Source organism: Sinohyriopsis cumingii, chromosome 5 (genome assembly GCF_028554795.1).
Source record: "Sinohyriopsis cumingii isolate HCF-2022 chromosome 5, ASM2855479v2, whole genome shotgun sequence".
Lineage (NCBI taxonomy): Eukaryota > Metazoa > Mollusca > Bivalvia > Unionida > Unionidae > Sinohyriopsis > Sinohyriopsis cumingii.
In genome coordinates, this window is record NC_142965.1 from 45,321,029 (window position 1) to 45,336,008 (window position 14,980).

Genomic DNA, 14,980 nt, shown 5'->3' on the forward strand with positions numbered 1-14,980 from the left:
GAAATATACATAAATAATGTGAACAAGCCCACATAATCTCGTTTATCTACTCAGGCAGTTTCTGCCTTATAACTCATACTAAGTTTTCATCGGATGGTTTCTGCCTAATAACTCATCAAAAAAGTATTTTTAAATAAATGAAACATTGCTGTAATGGCTGGAGGATCTATCTGGTCATATAAACGTCTAACCAAATTGCACGTCTACCTCAAATGGTCTTTGCTCAATTGTATTGTCAGATGTTCATAACTCCAAAAGTCCCAGTAAAAAGAGAAAAAGAAAAGTACAACATTGAAACTTTGCTGTAATAACATGAACACCTAATATGGTCATCTATAGCTGCTTATTTTCATTTTCACCCAAAGAATAGAAAATAAAGTTCTCTTGTTACTTCCAATGGAATCCAAGCATGTCTAATTTAGAGAGAGTTTAATGATGACAGTTTAAGCAACTGTACAAACTGCTTAGATAATTTTAAAAAAGTAGTTTTTGGATTTTCTGTCTTATTCACACATTAACAAATGAGAAATTGTGATTTGTTGCTGTTGTGTTTGTATTTTTTGGCTTCCTAGACCTGTGACTTTTGCTTGATGCCCCCCTCCAAGTGCAATGGAGGAGCAAGCCACGATTCCCCAGCTGCAAGCAATAAAGGCATAACTAGAACCATATTTTTGTTCCTACATAGTATGAATTATGTGAGAAAGTACAACCAAGATTAGTATCTAAATCAAAACCAATATTAAGCTACATTGTACTACAGAAAATGCATCATTCCAAGAAGAAGCTGCATTTAGAAAACAAAACAAACAAGCCATACATAAAGTATGAAATGGATTAAGCAATTTGTAAATAGCACAAGTCAAATTAAAGTAAAGCGAAATTTGCTTGTTTTGTCATTTTCAGATTATATATAAAATGTCACACAAAGAATGAGAAATAATCACAACAGACCTTTAAGAAATGCCACCTAGGTGATCATATTCATGAAGTGTTTAATCACACTCCCAAAGGATTACTGCAAACAGAATAGAGCCAGATCAGCTGTGGCATAATGTGTGGGTAGAAAAGGCTCTATGGTGTTTAATGAAAGCATAAGTGTAATAAACATCTTAGTACACCAGTATAATCAGAGTTGTGCAGTTGAAAATATAAGTGTAATGAACAAAGAAGATCCTGATCTGCATGCCATGGCAGATCTGCATGTACAAAGATCTCTACATACAGGTAAATATGGTGAAACAGTAGATGAAATTCATGTTATAGCTTAGGTCACCCCAACATTATTCAGGTTTTCAAGCAGCTTATAGAAAATTTAAGATGCAGTTTAAAAACGATCATTACCTACCTTAAACCAATGATTTTAAAAAAATATATTTAGAAGTTCATTTCAGATTTATTACCAATGGTGTCAGTTTTCAGACAAAATCTAATGATATCACCATTGTTAGAACTGTAAGTTGACTAGTTACTACCAGTAATTTATTGGTTTTCTAGGAGGAATGGATGCTGAATGAATCTCTTCACATTCAGCCTAATGTGATTAGGCATTTTCATTTTGTCAAAGAAACTTAACTTGTAGTACGACCAAGTTCTGCATTCATCATTTACCATTGCTTATCAACCAAATGAAATTGCAATCCACAATAGCAACAATATAGAGAAGAAAACAATTCCTATATTTCTTGGGAAAAAGGTGAAAATTCATGAAAATTTGCACCCAATCCTTAATTTCAGTGCAATTATGCCCCTACAGATTCAAACATTTTGTAACATTTTCAATTCTAATGGGATTTTTTTCACATGTGCATGTCTTAAATGCAATACTGGATTTATAATGTTAACTAAAATGATCTACCAGAAGATGGCATGTCCTGAAAGCACATTATGTTTATTTTTAATTAGTATGTTATTTTGTCTTTAAAAAATCTGAAAAAGTCAAACCAAAGAAACCTGACCTACACCACGTCCAAAGCACAACAAAAATATGGGTATTAATATCTAGCAGAGAACTAACCTGTGGTGTCTCCATTTTTTTAACATAAGTAGCTGGAAATATTCCTGTTTTATCTCCTACTGAACCTGTCCACCAATCTCCTTCACATTTAGTGACTAGAATAATCTCCCCTTGGTTAAAAGTTAAGTCCCCTGCTTCTGATGACTGGTAATTGTATATCGACACATATTGCTCTGCCAAAAAAATAACAAATAAATGCAGTTAATTAAAATTGTGGTGAATAAAAGTTTAACATGAAACTCTGAAAAACAGATGTAAAGAAGCTATCGTGTAAATGAACGGCCAGCAGTCAAATTATGTTATATTATACAAGGCAGTACATTTAATATTTCAGAATCTGATAATTAATCATAGACATAATTGTAAAACACGGACTTTGATTCTGATATCTGAAAATTCTATATAAAAAGTTAAAATATCATATCAAAGAGCAATTTAAAATAATTACACATGTGTGCATGGAAATGAATGATCTCTAATCCTTAATTTGGCACTAAAGTTTCCAAAGCAGGCACCAAATTTTGCCTTGAAAAATACTAATATGTTTGATCATCTATTATATCATTACCAGTTATTAAAGAGTATTTTCTTTTATAAATCCCCTCTTTCTCTGCACTTTTCTTTTCAAAGTAACAAATTTTGATTAATTCTTTAACTGTATTTCCACACATTATTTTATTAAGAATTTAAGTCCTTTACATCATTTATACCTCAAAATTGCACTACACTAGCAAGCATCAATGACTTCAGGGCAAATATCTGCAGACAACAACACAAGCCCACAATTTTCATTGCCAAACATGTCATTTTCGTTTAATTGAACAGCCATCTGAGAACTATGAATGCCTTTGAACAATACTGCCATTAAGACTGCACACAGTACACTATTATAGCATGATGAACAAGACTGCCATTAAGACTGCACACAGTACACTATTATAGCACAATGAACAAGACTGCCATTAAGACTGCACACAGTACACTATTATAGCACAATGAACAAGACTGCCATCAAGACTGCACACAGTACACTATTATAGCACAATGAACAAGACTGCCATCAAGACTGCACACAGTACACTATTATAGCATGATGAACAAGACTGCCATCAAGACTACACACAGTACACTATTATAGCATGATGAACAATACTGCCATTAAGACTACACACAGTACACTATTATAGCATGATGAACAAGACTGCCATCAAGACTACACACAGTACACTATTATAGCATGATGAACAATACTGCCATTAAGACTACACACAGTACACTATTATAGCACAATGAACAAGACTGCCATTAAGACTACACTCAGTACACTATTATAGCACAATGAACAAGACTGCCATCAAGACTACACACAGTACACTATTATAGCATGATGAACAAGACTGCCATCAAGACTACACACAGTACACTATTATAGCATGATGAACAATACTGCCATTAAGACTACACACAGTACACTATTATAGCACAATGAACAAGACTGCCATTAAGACTACACTCAGTACACTATTATAGCACAATGAACAAGACTGCCATCAAGACTACACACAGTACACTATTATAGCATGATGAACAATACTGCCATTAAGACTGCACACAGTACACTATTATAGCACAATGAACAAGACTGCCATTAAGACTGCACACAGTACACTATTATAGCATGATGAACAAGACTACCATCAAGACTGCACACAGTACACTATTATAGCACAATGAACAAGACTGCCATCAAGACTACACACAGTACACTATTATAGCACAATGAACAAGACTGCCATTAAGACTGCACACAGTACACTATTATAGCACAATGAACAAGACTGCCATCAAGACTGCACACAGTACACTATTATAGCACAATGAACAAGACTGCCATCAAGACTGCACACAGTACACTATTATAGCATGATGAACAAGACTGCCATCAAGACTACACACAGTACACTATTATAGCATGATGAACAATACTGCCATTAAGACTACACACAGTACACTATTATAGCATGATGAACAAGACTGCCATCAAGACTACACACAGTACACTATTATAGCATGATGAACAATACTGCCATTAAGACTACACACAGTACACTATTATAGCACAATGAACAAGACTGCCATTAAGACTACACTCAGTACACTATTATAGCACAATGAACAAGACTGCCATCAAGACTACACACAGTACACTATTATAGCATGATGAACAATACTGCCATTAAGACTGCACACAGTACACTATTATAGCACAATGAACAAGACTGCCATCAAGACTACACACAGTACACTATTATAGCACAATGAACAAGACTGCCATCAAGACTGCACACAGTACACTATTATAGCATAATGAACAAGACTGCCATCAAGACTACACACAGTACACTAATATAGCATGATGAACAAGACTGCCATCAAGACTGCACACAGTACACTATTATAGCACAATGAACAAGACTGCCATCAAGATTACACACAGTACACTATTATAGCATGATGAACAAGACTGCCATTAAGACTGCACACAGTACACTATTATAGCACAATGAACAAGACTGCCATTAAGACTGCACACAGTACACTATTATAGCACAATGAACAAGACTGCCATCAAGACTGCACACAGTACACTATTATAGCACAATGAACAAGACTGCCATCAAGACTGCACACAGTACACTATTATAGCATGATGAACAAGACTGCCATCAAGACTACACACAGTACACTATTATAGCATGATGAACAAGACTGCCATCAAGACTGCACACAGTACACTATTATAGCACAATGAACAAGACTGCCATCAAGACTACACACAGTACACTATTATACCACAATGAACAAGACTGCCATTAAGACTGCACACAGTACACTATTATAGCATGATGAACAAGACTGCCATTAAGACTGCACACAGTACACTATTATAGCACAATGAACAAGACTGCCATTAAGACTGCACACAGTACACTATTATAGCACAATGAACAAGACTGCCATCAAGACTGCACACAGTACACTATTATAGCACAATGAACAAGACTGCCATCAAGACTACACACAGTACACTATTATAGCATGATGAACAATACTGCCATTAAGACTACACACAGTACACTATTATAGCATGATGAACAAGACTGCCATCAAGACTACACACAGTACACTATTATAGCATGATGAACAATACTGCCATTAAGACTACACACAGTACACTATTATAGCACAATGAACAAGACTACCATTAAGACTACACTCAGTACACTATTATAGCACAATGAACAAGACTGCCATCAAGACTACACACAGTACACTATTATAGCATGATGAACAATACTGCCATTAAGACTACACACAGTACACTATTATAGCACAATGAACAAGACTGCCATTAAGACTGCACACAGTACACTATTATAGCATGATGAACAAGACTACCATCAAGACTGCACACAGTACACTATTATAGCACAATGAACAAGACTGCCATCAAGACTACACACAGTACACTATTATAGCACAATGAACAAGACTGCCATTAAGACTGCACACAGTACACTATTATAGCATGATGAACAAGACTGATATTAAGACTGCACACAGTACACTATTATAGCACCATGAACAAGACTGCCATCAAGACTGCACACAGTACACTATTATAGCACAATGAACAAGACTGCCATCAAGACTGCACACAGTACACTATTATAGCACAATGAACAAGACTGCCATCAAGACTACACACAGTACACTATTATAGCATGATGAACAAGACTGCCATCAAGACTACACACAGTACACTATTATAGCATGATGAACAATACTGCCATTAAGACTACACACAGTACACTATTATAGCATGATGAACAAGACTGCCATCAAGACTACACACAGTACACTATTATAGCATGATGAACAATACTGCCATTAAGACTACACACAGTACACTATTATAGCACAATGAACAAGACTGCCATTAAGACTACACACAGTACACTATTATAGCACAATGAACAAGACTGCCATCAAGACTACACACAGTACACTATTATAGCATGATGAACAATACTGCCATTAAGACTGCACACAGTACACTATTATAGCACAATGAACAAGACTGCCATCAAGACTACACACAGTACACTATTATAGCACAATGAACAAGACTGCCATCAAGACTGCACACAGTACACTATTATAGCATAATGAACAAGACTGCCATCAAGACTACACACAGTACACTATTATAGCATGATGAACAAGACTGCCATCAAGACTGCACACAGTACACTATTATAGCACAATGAACAAGACTGCCATCAAGATTGCACACAGTACACTATTATAGCACAATGAACAAGACTGCCATTAAGACTGCACACAGTACACTATTATAGCATGATGAACAAGACTGCCATTAAGACTGCACACAGTACACTATTATAGCATGATGAACAAGACTGCCATTAAGACTGCACACAGTACACTATTATAGCACAATGAACAAGACTGCCATCAAGACTGCACACAGTACACTATTATAGCACAATGAACAAGACTGCCATCAAGACTGCACACAGTACACTATTATAGCATGATGAACAAGACTGCCATTAAGACTGCACACAGTACACTATTATAGCACAATGAACAAGACTGCCATTAAGACTGCACACAGTACACTATTATAGCATGATGAACAAGACTGCCATCAAGACTACACACAGTACACTATTATAGCACAATGAACAAGACTGCCATTAAGACTGCACACAGTACACTATTATAGCATGATGAACAAGACTGCCATTAAGACTGCACACAGTACACTATTATAGCACAATGAACAAGACTGCCATTAAGACTGCACACAGTACACTATTATAGCACAATGAACAAGACTGCCATCAAGACTGCACACAGTACACTATTATAGCACAATGAACAAGACTGCCATCAAGACTACACACAGTACACTATTATAGCATGATGAACAATACTGCCATCAAGACTGCTCACAGTACACTATTATAGCATGATGAACAAGGCTGCAATCAACACTGCACACAGTACACTATTATAGCATGATGAACAAGGCTGCCATCAAGCCTGCACACAGTACACTATTATAGCACGATGAACAAGGCTGCCGTCAAGCCTGCACACAGTACACTATTATAGCATGATGAACAAGGCTGCCATCAACACTGCACACAGTACACTATTACAGCACAATGAACAAGGCTGCCATCAACACTACACACAGTACACAACGATATAACAATGAACAAGGCTGCCATCAACACTGCACACAGTACACTATTACAGCATGATGAACAAAGCTGCCATTAAGACTGCTCACAGTACACTATTATAGCATGATGAACAAGGCTGCCATCAAGACTGCACACAGTACACTATTATAGCACGATGAACAAGGCTGTCGTCAAGCCTGAACACAGTACACAACGATATAACAATGAACAAGGCTGCCATCAAGCCTGCACACAGTACACTATTATAGCACGATGAACAAGGCTGCCATCAAGACTGCACACAGTACACTATTATAGCATGATGAACAAGGCTGCCATCAACACTGCACACAGTACACAACGATATAACAACGAACAAGGCTGCCATCAAGACTGCACACAGTACACTATTATAGCATGATGAGCAAGGCTGCCATCAACACTGCACACAGTACATAACGATATAACAATTAACCCTTTAAGCCCCGATCCCGTCTGTAGGCGTGATCCGGTTTCTGCATTCAATGGCCGATCCGCCTGTAGTCGTGATTTTTTTACTGCATTCAATGGCCGATCCCGTCTCCAAGCGTGATGAATGTGTGTTAGATTCAACGTCTCTGATTGGTTAGAAATGGGTTTATTCCAAGAACTAACAACTATTAAACCAATCAGAAATGATTTTACTTTCATTTGCGGAAATTTGAATTGTTCAGAAGCTAAGGGCTCCTGTTTTGAAAGCGGTTTAACTACACGTGTTCTGGTCATGAAAAATCGTAAATGATGGCGGACGTAAGAGTGATTTTTGATGAGAGCAAAAATGAGGAGTTTCTCGGGTTTGATCTTGAAAATACTGAGCAAGCTGAGGAAAGATATGTTCGGCAGTTGGATATTTTGTGAGATTTCGATTCGGACATAGAAGTTTCTGAGATTGAATCGTCCGAAGATGAGGATGCTGACAGCGATGATGATCGAGTTCTTGCGGATAAACGTTGCACATAATTTTGTAAATTCTGTATAAATAAGTCGTGAAAGACTTGGACAAATAGGGAAAAAAAATACATCACTGTGTAGACAAATTCATTTGCAATAAATGGTAAACTTTCTTGGATTTTAATTGGATATAAGCAGAGAAATTAAGGTAAGAGTGAATGCATGTGCACGATGTTTACAAAATTTTTCAAACAGGTAAAAACTCTGGGGCACACGCAGCTAGACACAGCTTAGCGCTGCTGGGGCATAGCAGCATGATGAACAAAGCTGCCATCAACACTGCACACTGTACACTATTAAAGCATGATGAACAGGGCTGCCATCAACACTGCACACAGTACACTATTATAGCATGATGAGCAAGGCTGCCATCAACACTGCACACAGTGCACAATGATATAACAATGAACAAGGCTGCCATCAACACTGCACACAGTACACAACGATATAACAATGAACAAGGCTGCGATCAAGACTGCACACAGTACACTTTTATAGCATGATGAAGAAGACTGCTGAACTAAAGTTATTTGTTGTAATATCCAATAAGAAATAATTTTTTATATTTTCATATCTGTCATAAGCATAGAGAAATGTGCATTTTCAACACTGAGGATTTTGACTGTAATCAGTACAAGAAACTGTCAACCTTAGTTTAATACATGACAACAAAGTACCTCCTTCTTTTTTATCTGGTGCTGGTGAGCCTCTGACACTTCCTGCACTACTTGCTTTATCCAATATAATGCTGGGTGTCATGGCAGGTGAACTGGAAACAAGGTGTAAGAAGAAAAGAAATAAATTACAGTATTCTGGAAACTTTCTTCTTTTCAGAACTCTAGACAATTAAGTATATTCACAATAAACCATTCACAAATTACCAAAAGACATTACCTATATTTAGTTAATAAAAATCATTCAAACTTAGTTGATATCACAAAACTAGTATTTTTACAAATCTGCCTCTTAAAATTTGGTGACTTGAGTGCAGAATCCATATAATCAGGAAAACTAAAATTTGTGGCTCAAGTAATGGAGTGTGATACAAATTAGGTTAGGAATGTCAGTACAATTATTTTAATGACTTTTTCAATTCAGTTTGTATTAGCATTATGTCAGTTTCCAATCTAACGTTACGGGTTCACAGGTGAAAAACTGAGCACAATCAGTAGTGATTTTCCTGGGGGGATATGTGAGATAAAATGTTACAGGACTGGGGCCATTAAAATTGGGTAGGTTAGATTACTGGAACTACATATTTTTGGGGAGGCCTTACAACAATGTTGATATGTACATTGTTTTTTAAGTTGTTTATGCATGTGAATTGTTTTGTTTAAAAGTTGTTTTGTTTAGACTGGTTTTGAAAAGTTATGTTGATGTATGCATGCAACTTTTTATGTTAGCTTTTAAAAATAAATGGACATTGTTAAAGTTGTTGCATGTATCAATGCATGATTTTTTAACCTGTTTTATGTATGCACATGTATTTTCTCAGTTTGGCTTTTTTGTATGTCCATGCGTTTTTATGTTGTGCTTTATGTACATGCATATTTTAAAAATTATTTATTTAAATATGTGTGTGCTTCTTAAAGATGTGTTTTATGTTAGTGCATGTGTGCTTTTTAAAGTTGTTACGTGTATGTGCACGTGTGTTTTTAAAATTGTGTGTGTGATCAGGATTTTTAACGTAGCTTTAACAATTTTTCAGTCATATCGCTATGATTTCTGCAGTGTGGCAATTTATAGTGATGTCTAACACTGGGGCATCATGCTGCAGACATGTAGCATGATGTCCCACCCAATCACATTATCCTGACACCAGACCAACCAGTCCTAACACTAACCTCTTAATGCTGAGTCCCTAGCGAGGCAGCTGTTAGTACCATTTTTGTAAGTCTTCGGTATGACTCGGCAGGGGTTCAAACCCATTACCTCCTGCTTCCAAGGTGGATGCTCTAACCGCTATATGACTGGAGCGGTCCTTTTACAATTGTGTTGCATTGTATGCTTTATAGTTTTACTTCATGTAAGTGTATGTCTGCTCTTTAAGTTGTGTTTCATGCATGTGCATGTTCCTTGAAGAACATGTTTCATTCTTTTCCTTCTACTTTGTTTCAAAATCATGCATATATAGCAAAATATATGAATTTTGAAAATCTGGCATTATAAGATAAAACCTTTGAAAGGCAAATCTGCTTGTAATGGTCGAACACTGGTGGCCTAAGTGGTTAGAGTGTCCATCTCTGCTGCAGGAAGTCAGAGTTTCAAGCCCCAGCTGTCATACTAAATACTTATCAAAATGGCACTAGCAGCTGCCTTGCTTCACACTCGGCATGAAATGGTTAGTGTTAGGACTGGCTTACCTGGCTAGCAGCTATTAAAATAGAGAAAATGAATTTTGCCAGACTAGACAATACCAGCTTCTGAATGAGTACAATGAATGGATTACCAAATATATAAAATGTAAAAAAAGTTACCAGTTCTCTCTTATACAATTTACCTCTGAAGTCCAGGAAGTGAAAATGACCAAGTGGAGCTAGCACTTTTTTGAAAGGTGCATATCTGGAGTAAGGCCAAGCTGTATACTCTATAACTCATATTACACCCATCAATCATACACCAAAATAATGGGAATTAAAAGTTCTTTGAATTATACCTAAGATATACAAGGTCTTTTTTAAATAGCCAGTATAACTAGTGAGGAAAGCCAGGGAAATTCTTTTTCTTTAAAATCCTAACCCTATGCAAAATACGAAACTGTAGAGCGCCACCTTAAAGCAAATAAAAAAATGTTTGCAATTATTTTTTTTATTTTCATATAATTATGTATGATGTTCTGAATAAAATGGTACATTCATATTGATGTTAGGCACGAAAATAAGCTAATTATGCTCATTTTACTCTTGCTTACATAATGTGCCATGAGGCATGTTTGTGTGAGTAGTGACCTTAATTTTGGGAAAATTAGAAATCTTAGAATATAGGAATTGAGTCAACTTAAATTTAAAACTGTTGCAATAAGTAAAAGAAATATATGGTGAAAATGTTTCTTTTCATTTATTTGCAATGAAATAAAAAAATAAATGATGAAAAAGTGAATTCGCTTCTTCCATATTAAACAATAGGCAAATATTTTACACTTTGACCTTTCACCTTGATGAATCGGATGAGTTACCTTCCTTTTCAAATTGTAAAATTCATTGTTGATATCGCAGAAATAATTCTGTCTAGTTTCATGTTCCTGTCATTCAGCATAACATTAGTTGCTATGTTTACCAAATGTAATGTGCATTCTTAAAATAGCTCACTTCTTATCAGCCATATAAACATAATTAAATCATACAATAATAATACCTATTTTCTCTTCATGGGGGCACTCACCAGTTATTATGTACTTTTGAGAGAGTGACGTATACAAGGTGAAGTTGTTTGCATTTAAAACATGCACAGTGGAGAGAATGTTGGCATACCTCTATGCTACATTAATATAATATGGATGATATTTCTTTGGATATTGTACTTTTGTAAATTTTACATGATTTAAACACACTGCTAACTAAAATGACTGCTCCCTTGTGCTAAAAAATCAGCCTGAATTAGGCTAAAGTACAATATCCACAGCAGCTATTAAAACAGGGAAAATAGGTTCTTTTTTATACTATTTACCTCTGAAGTTCAGGAAGTGAAAATGACCAAGTGAAGCTAGCACTTTTCTGAAAGGTGCACATCTGGAGTAAGGCCAAGCTGTATACTCTATAACCCATATTACACCCATCAATCATACACCAAAATAAAGGGAATTAAAGGTTCTTTGAATTATACCTAAGATATACAAGGTCTTTTTTAAATAGCCAGTATAAACAGTGAGGAAAGCCGGGGAAATTCTTTTTCTTTAAAATCCTACCCTATGCAAAATACGAGACTGTAGAGCGCCACCTATGGTGATTACAAGGATCTGCTGTAGTGGAGATGTAAGATGGATGAAAAAAGGGTGATAACTCTACCAAAACTGACCAGATAAAACCTTGAAAAAAATCATCAATATGTAATAGGTAATTTACCTACAAAATGGTAATAAATTGTGTAAGGGATGCAGAAGTATGAAGGTTCCAAGAAGTGCAAATGGAAAGCCAGACAGAAGAAAGGAAAAGTTGATCACTATGGGGCTCCCACCTCTAGATGTGGGACCCTGACAGACAGATCTGTCAATGAAATCCCATTGCCAAACTCACCTAGTTTTAGAAGAGGATGCAGAAGGACCACTGATCAGCTTAACATAGGACTTGGGGAACCAGCCAACCTGTAAAACAGGGAAAATATATGTATAACCACTGTAAAACAAGGAACAATTAGCGAAGTGACATCATGCAAAATAACACGACTGAAAATGGACTGTCATCATGAATACACAAACACCATGTTGGGGAAGAAGGGAAAAGAGTTTTAAAATCAACATATATTATAAACAGTAAAAAGTAAATAAAAAAGAGCATTATGCCATGTAAAAGAACAAGAGTCCCTCTAGTATTACACACATCAACATTTTACACTGCATTATTCCATTTCTAAGTCAACTCAATGCATTCTGATAATTTGATTGCATATTAACCATGTAGACAGTTGATGTATTGGGTTTAATGCCACTTCTCAGCACAAGATAGGCTGTACATGGCCGCCAGTAAAACTGGTGGAAGAAAAACCAAAGAAAATCCTGGTAAGATCCACTGACCTATGGGAAGTTACTGACAGCTTTCTCACATACCCACATTGGCCAAGTCTGAGACTCAAACCCATGTTGACAGAGGTGAGATGGCAGGAATCAGTAAAGGCAAGCAGTTTAGACCACTCAGCCACAAGGGGTCAAGCAAGTAGACAGTAAAATATCAATAATCGGCTTGGAAGACCCACAGCAGGAGACAAGTGAGTTTAAGGCAAGTAGAATATCTCAAAAATGGTTTGGATGGCAACTATTTTGAATTGCATCAAGCTTTTAAGTACAAAATGATTTTCAGAATTATCACCTAGGGAAAGGGCTTGTGTTTCATTATGAGCATCCCTTGGTGTCAAAAATTACCTTTGGACATGAAAAATGATTTGTTTTAATAAAGCTTTTAAAAAATATGGACCTTTTGACCTAATTGTGTATTTTTTTATGAATTTATATTTTAGGCAGGTGGATGTTACATTAAATTTATGTACACAAACCATCCCTTGCATCCTTAGGACCTTGTAGGCACTAGGTGTATTAAGCAATTTCATGGCAATCCTCCACGTAGTTTAGTCAGAAGAAAAAACTTGTGTGAGCATCCATTCAGAATGATAACAAGATTTTTATGATGGCTGCTGTTGTTGTATTTGTTGTTGTGGGGGTTAATGCCATTTTTCAGCACACGATAGGCTATGCATAGTGGCCAGTATTAATGGTGGAGGAAGAACCTGGGAAAACCCCAGGAAGAACCACTGACCCATGAGAAGCTACTGGGAAGCTTTCTCACATACCCACATTGGCCGAATCCTAGACTGGAACCCAAGCAGACAGAGATGAGATGGCAGTGATCCACAACGGAGAGCACTTTAGACCACTCGGCCACTCGGTGCCCCATGATGGCTGCTAATGTGGCCATATTGGATGTCAGATCTGCATCATTTTCAATCAGGACCAAGTAGACTTTATAAAAAGTCTTTTAGAGGAAATATCATGTCCATATAACCATCCATTCAGGAGGAATGTCAATAACAATATTTTCAAGATGGCCACTGTGACAGCCATCTTGGATGTGTAAGAAGCACCGTTTTCATTTAAGATCAAGTAGACCATGGGGTGAATGTGTATGTAAAGTTTCATGCCAATCCTCCAAGTAGTGTAGAAGCCATAACAAACTTGTACTAATGGATGGATGGATAATGTGTGATGGATGACAGATCATCACAAAAGCTCTTCTAGACTATGAACAGCAGAGTTAACATAAACATGCATGAGATACTATTTTATGCAGTAATGAAACTGAATTATCAAATAGCGTCACATTGTTGATTCATAGCTGCCAACCCTCCAGGCTCACAATTAGTGAAAACAAGGATAAAAATAAGTGAATTCTGACATGAATTCGAGAAGCGATCTTCGAGGCTGGTAAATGTTTAGCATGGTCTCCGGCTGATAAAGGTAGATTGTGTTCAACAAGAAAACTAAACTCACAAACAATACTTCAGCGTTGGTAGCTTGCAGGTCTTTCGTCGATGGCTTAAAATATTCCTGAGCTGAAATCTGCTGCGAGTTCTTAATTTTCCCAACCTCTATGTCCTTTTTTCTACCAATGTGCTTCCTCACATCATCTCTATCACCATGCCCAAAGCTAAGCAATGTTGCACACTGCGTGCAAAAAGCATGATGCATATCGGTGTTTGATGGCAGAATGCACTGCAAATTTTTGGAATATTCCAAATTAAACTTCACTTTTTGTGCAATGCATTTCTTGTTCCTTGTTGGTGAAGACATTTTCAAGATGCGATGCCGAATGGTAATTCAAGTCAGTGTTTGCGGCGCATGTGTAGAGCAAAATTCCAGTTAGGCCCCAGTTTCTCTCAAAAGCATTTGTAAAACTACTGTTATACATAAAGATTAAAATACACTAAAATGCTTGCTATGGAGCCAACTGTACCAATCTGCTATAGTTCCACTAATATCGCAACCAGATTC

General features: G+C 36.6%; 1 protein-coding gene across 3 annotated transcripts in view; it reads right to left on the reverse strand.

Annotated features, from left to right (window-relative positions):
- Window positions 1-14,980, reverse strand: part of LOC149799063 (intersectin-1-like) — a 224,540-nt gene that overhangs the window by 117,104 nt on the left and 92,456 nt on the right. For all 3 annotated transcript variants that reach the window (XM_089958036.1, XM_089958037.1, XM_089958035.1), the window contains exons 25-27: window positions 12,516-12,583; window positions 8,961-9,052; window positions 2,015-2,187 (exon numbers count right to left, since the gene is read on the reverse strand). In XM_089958036.1, the coding sequence (XP_089814162.1) occupies window positions 2,015-2,187; window positions 8,961-9,052; window positions 12,516-12,583 (333 nt within the window). The remainder of the gene's footprint in view (window positions 1-2,014; window positions 2,188-8,960; window positions 9,053-12,515; window positions 12,584-14,980) is intronic.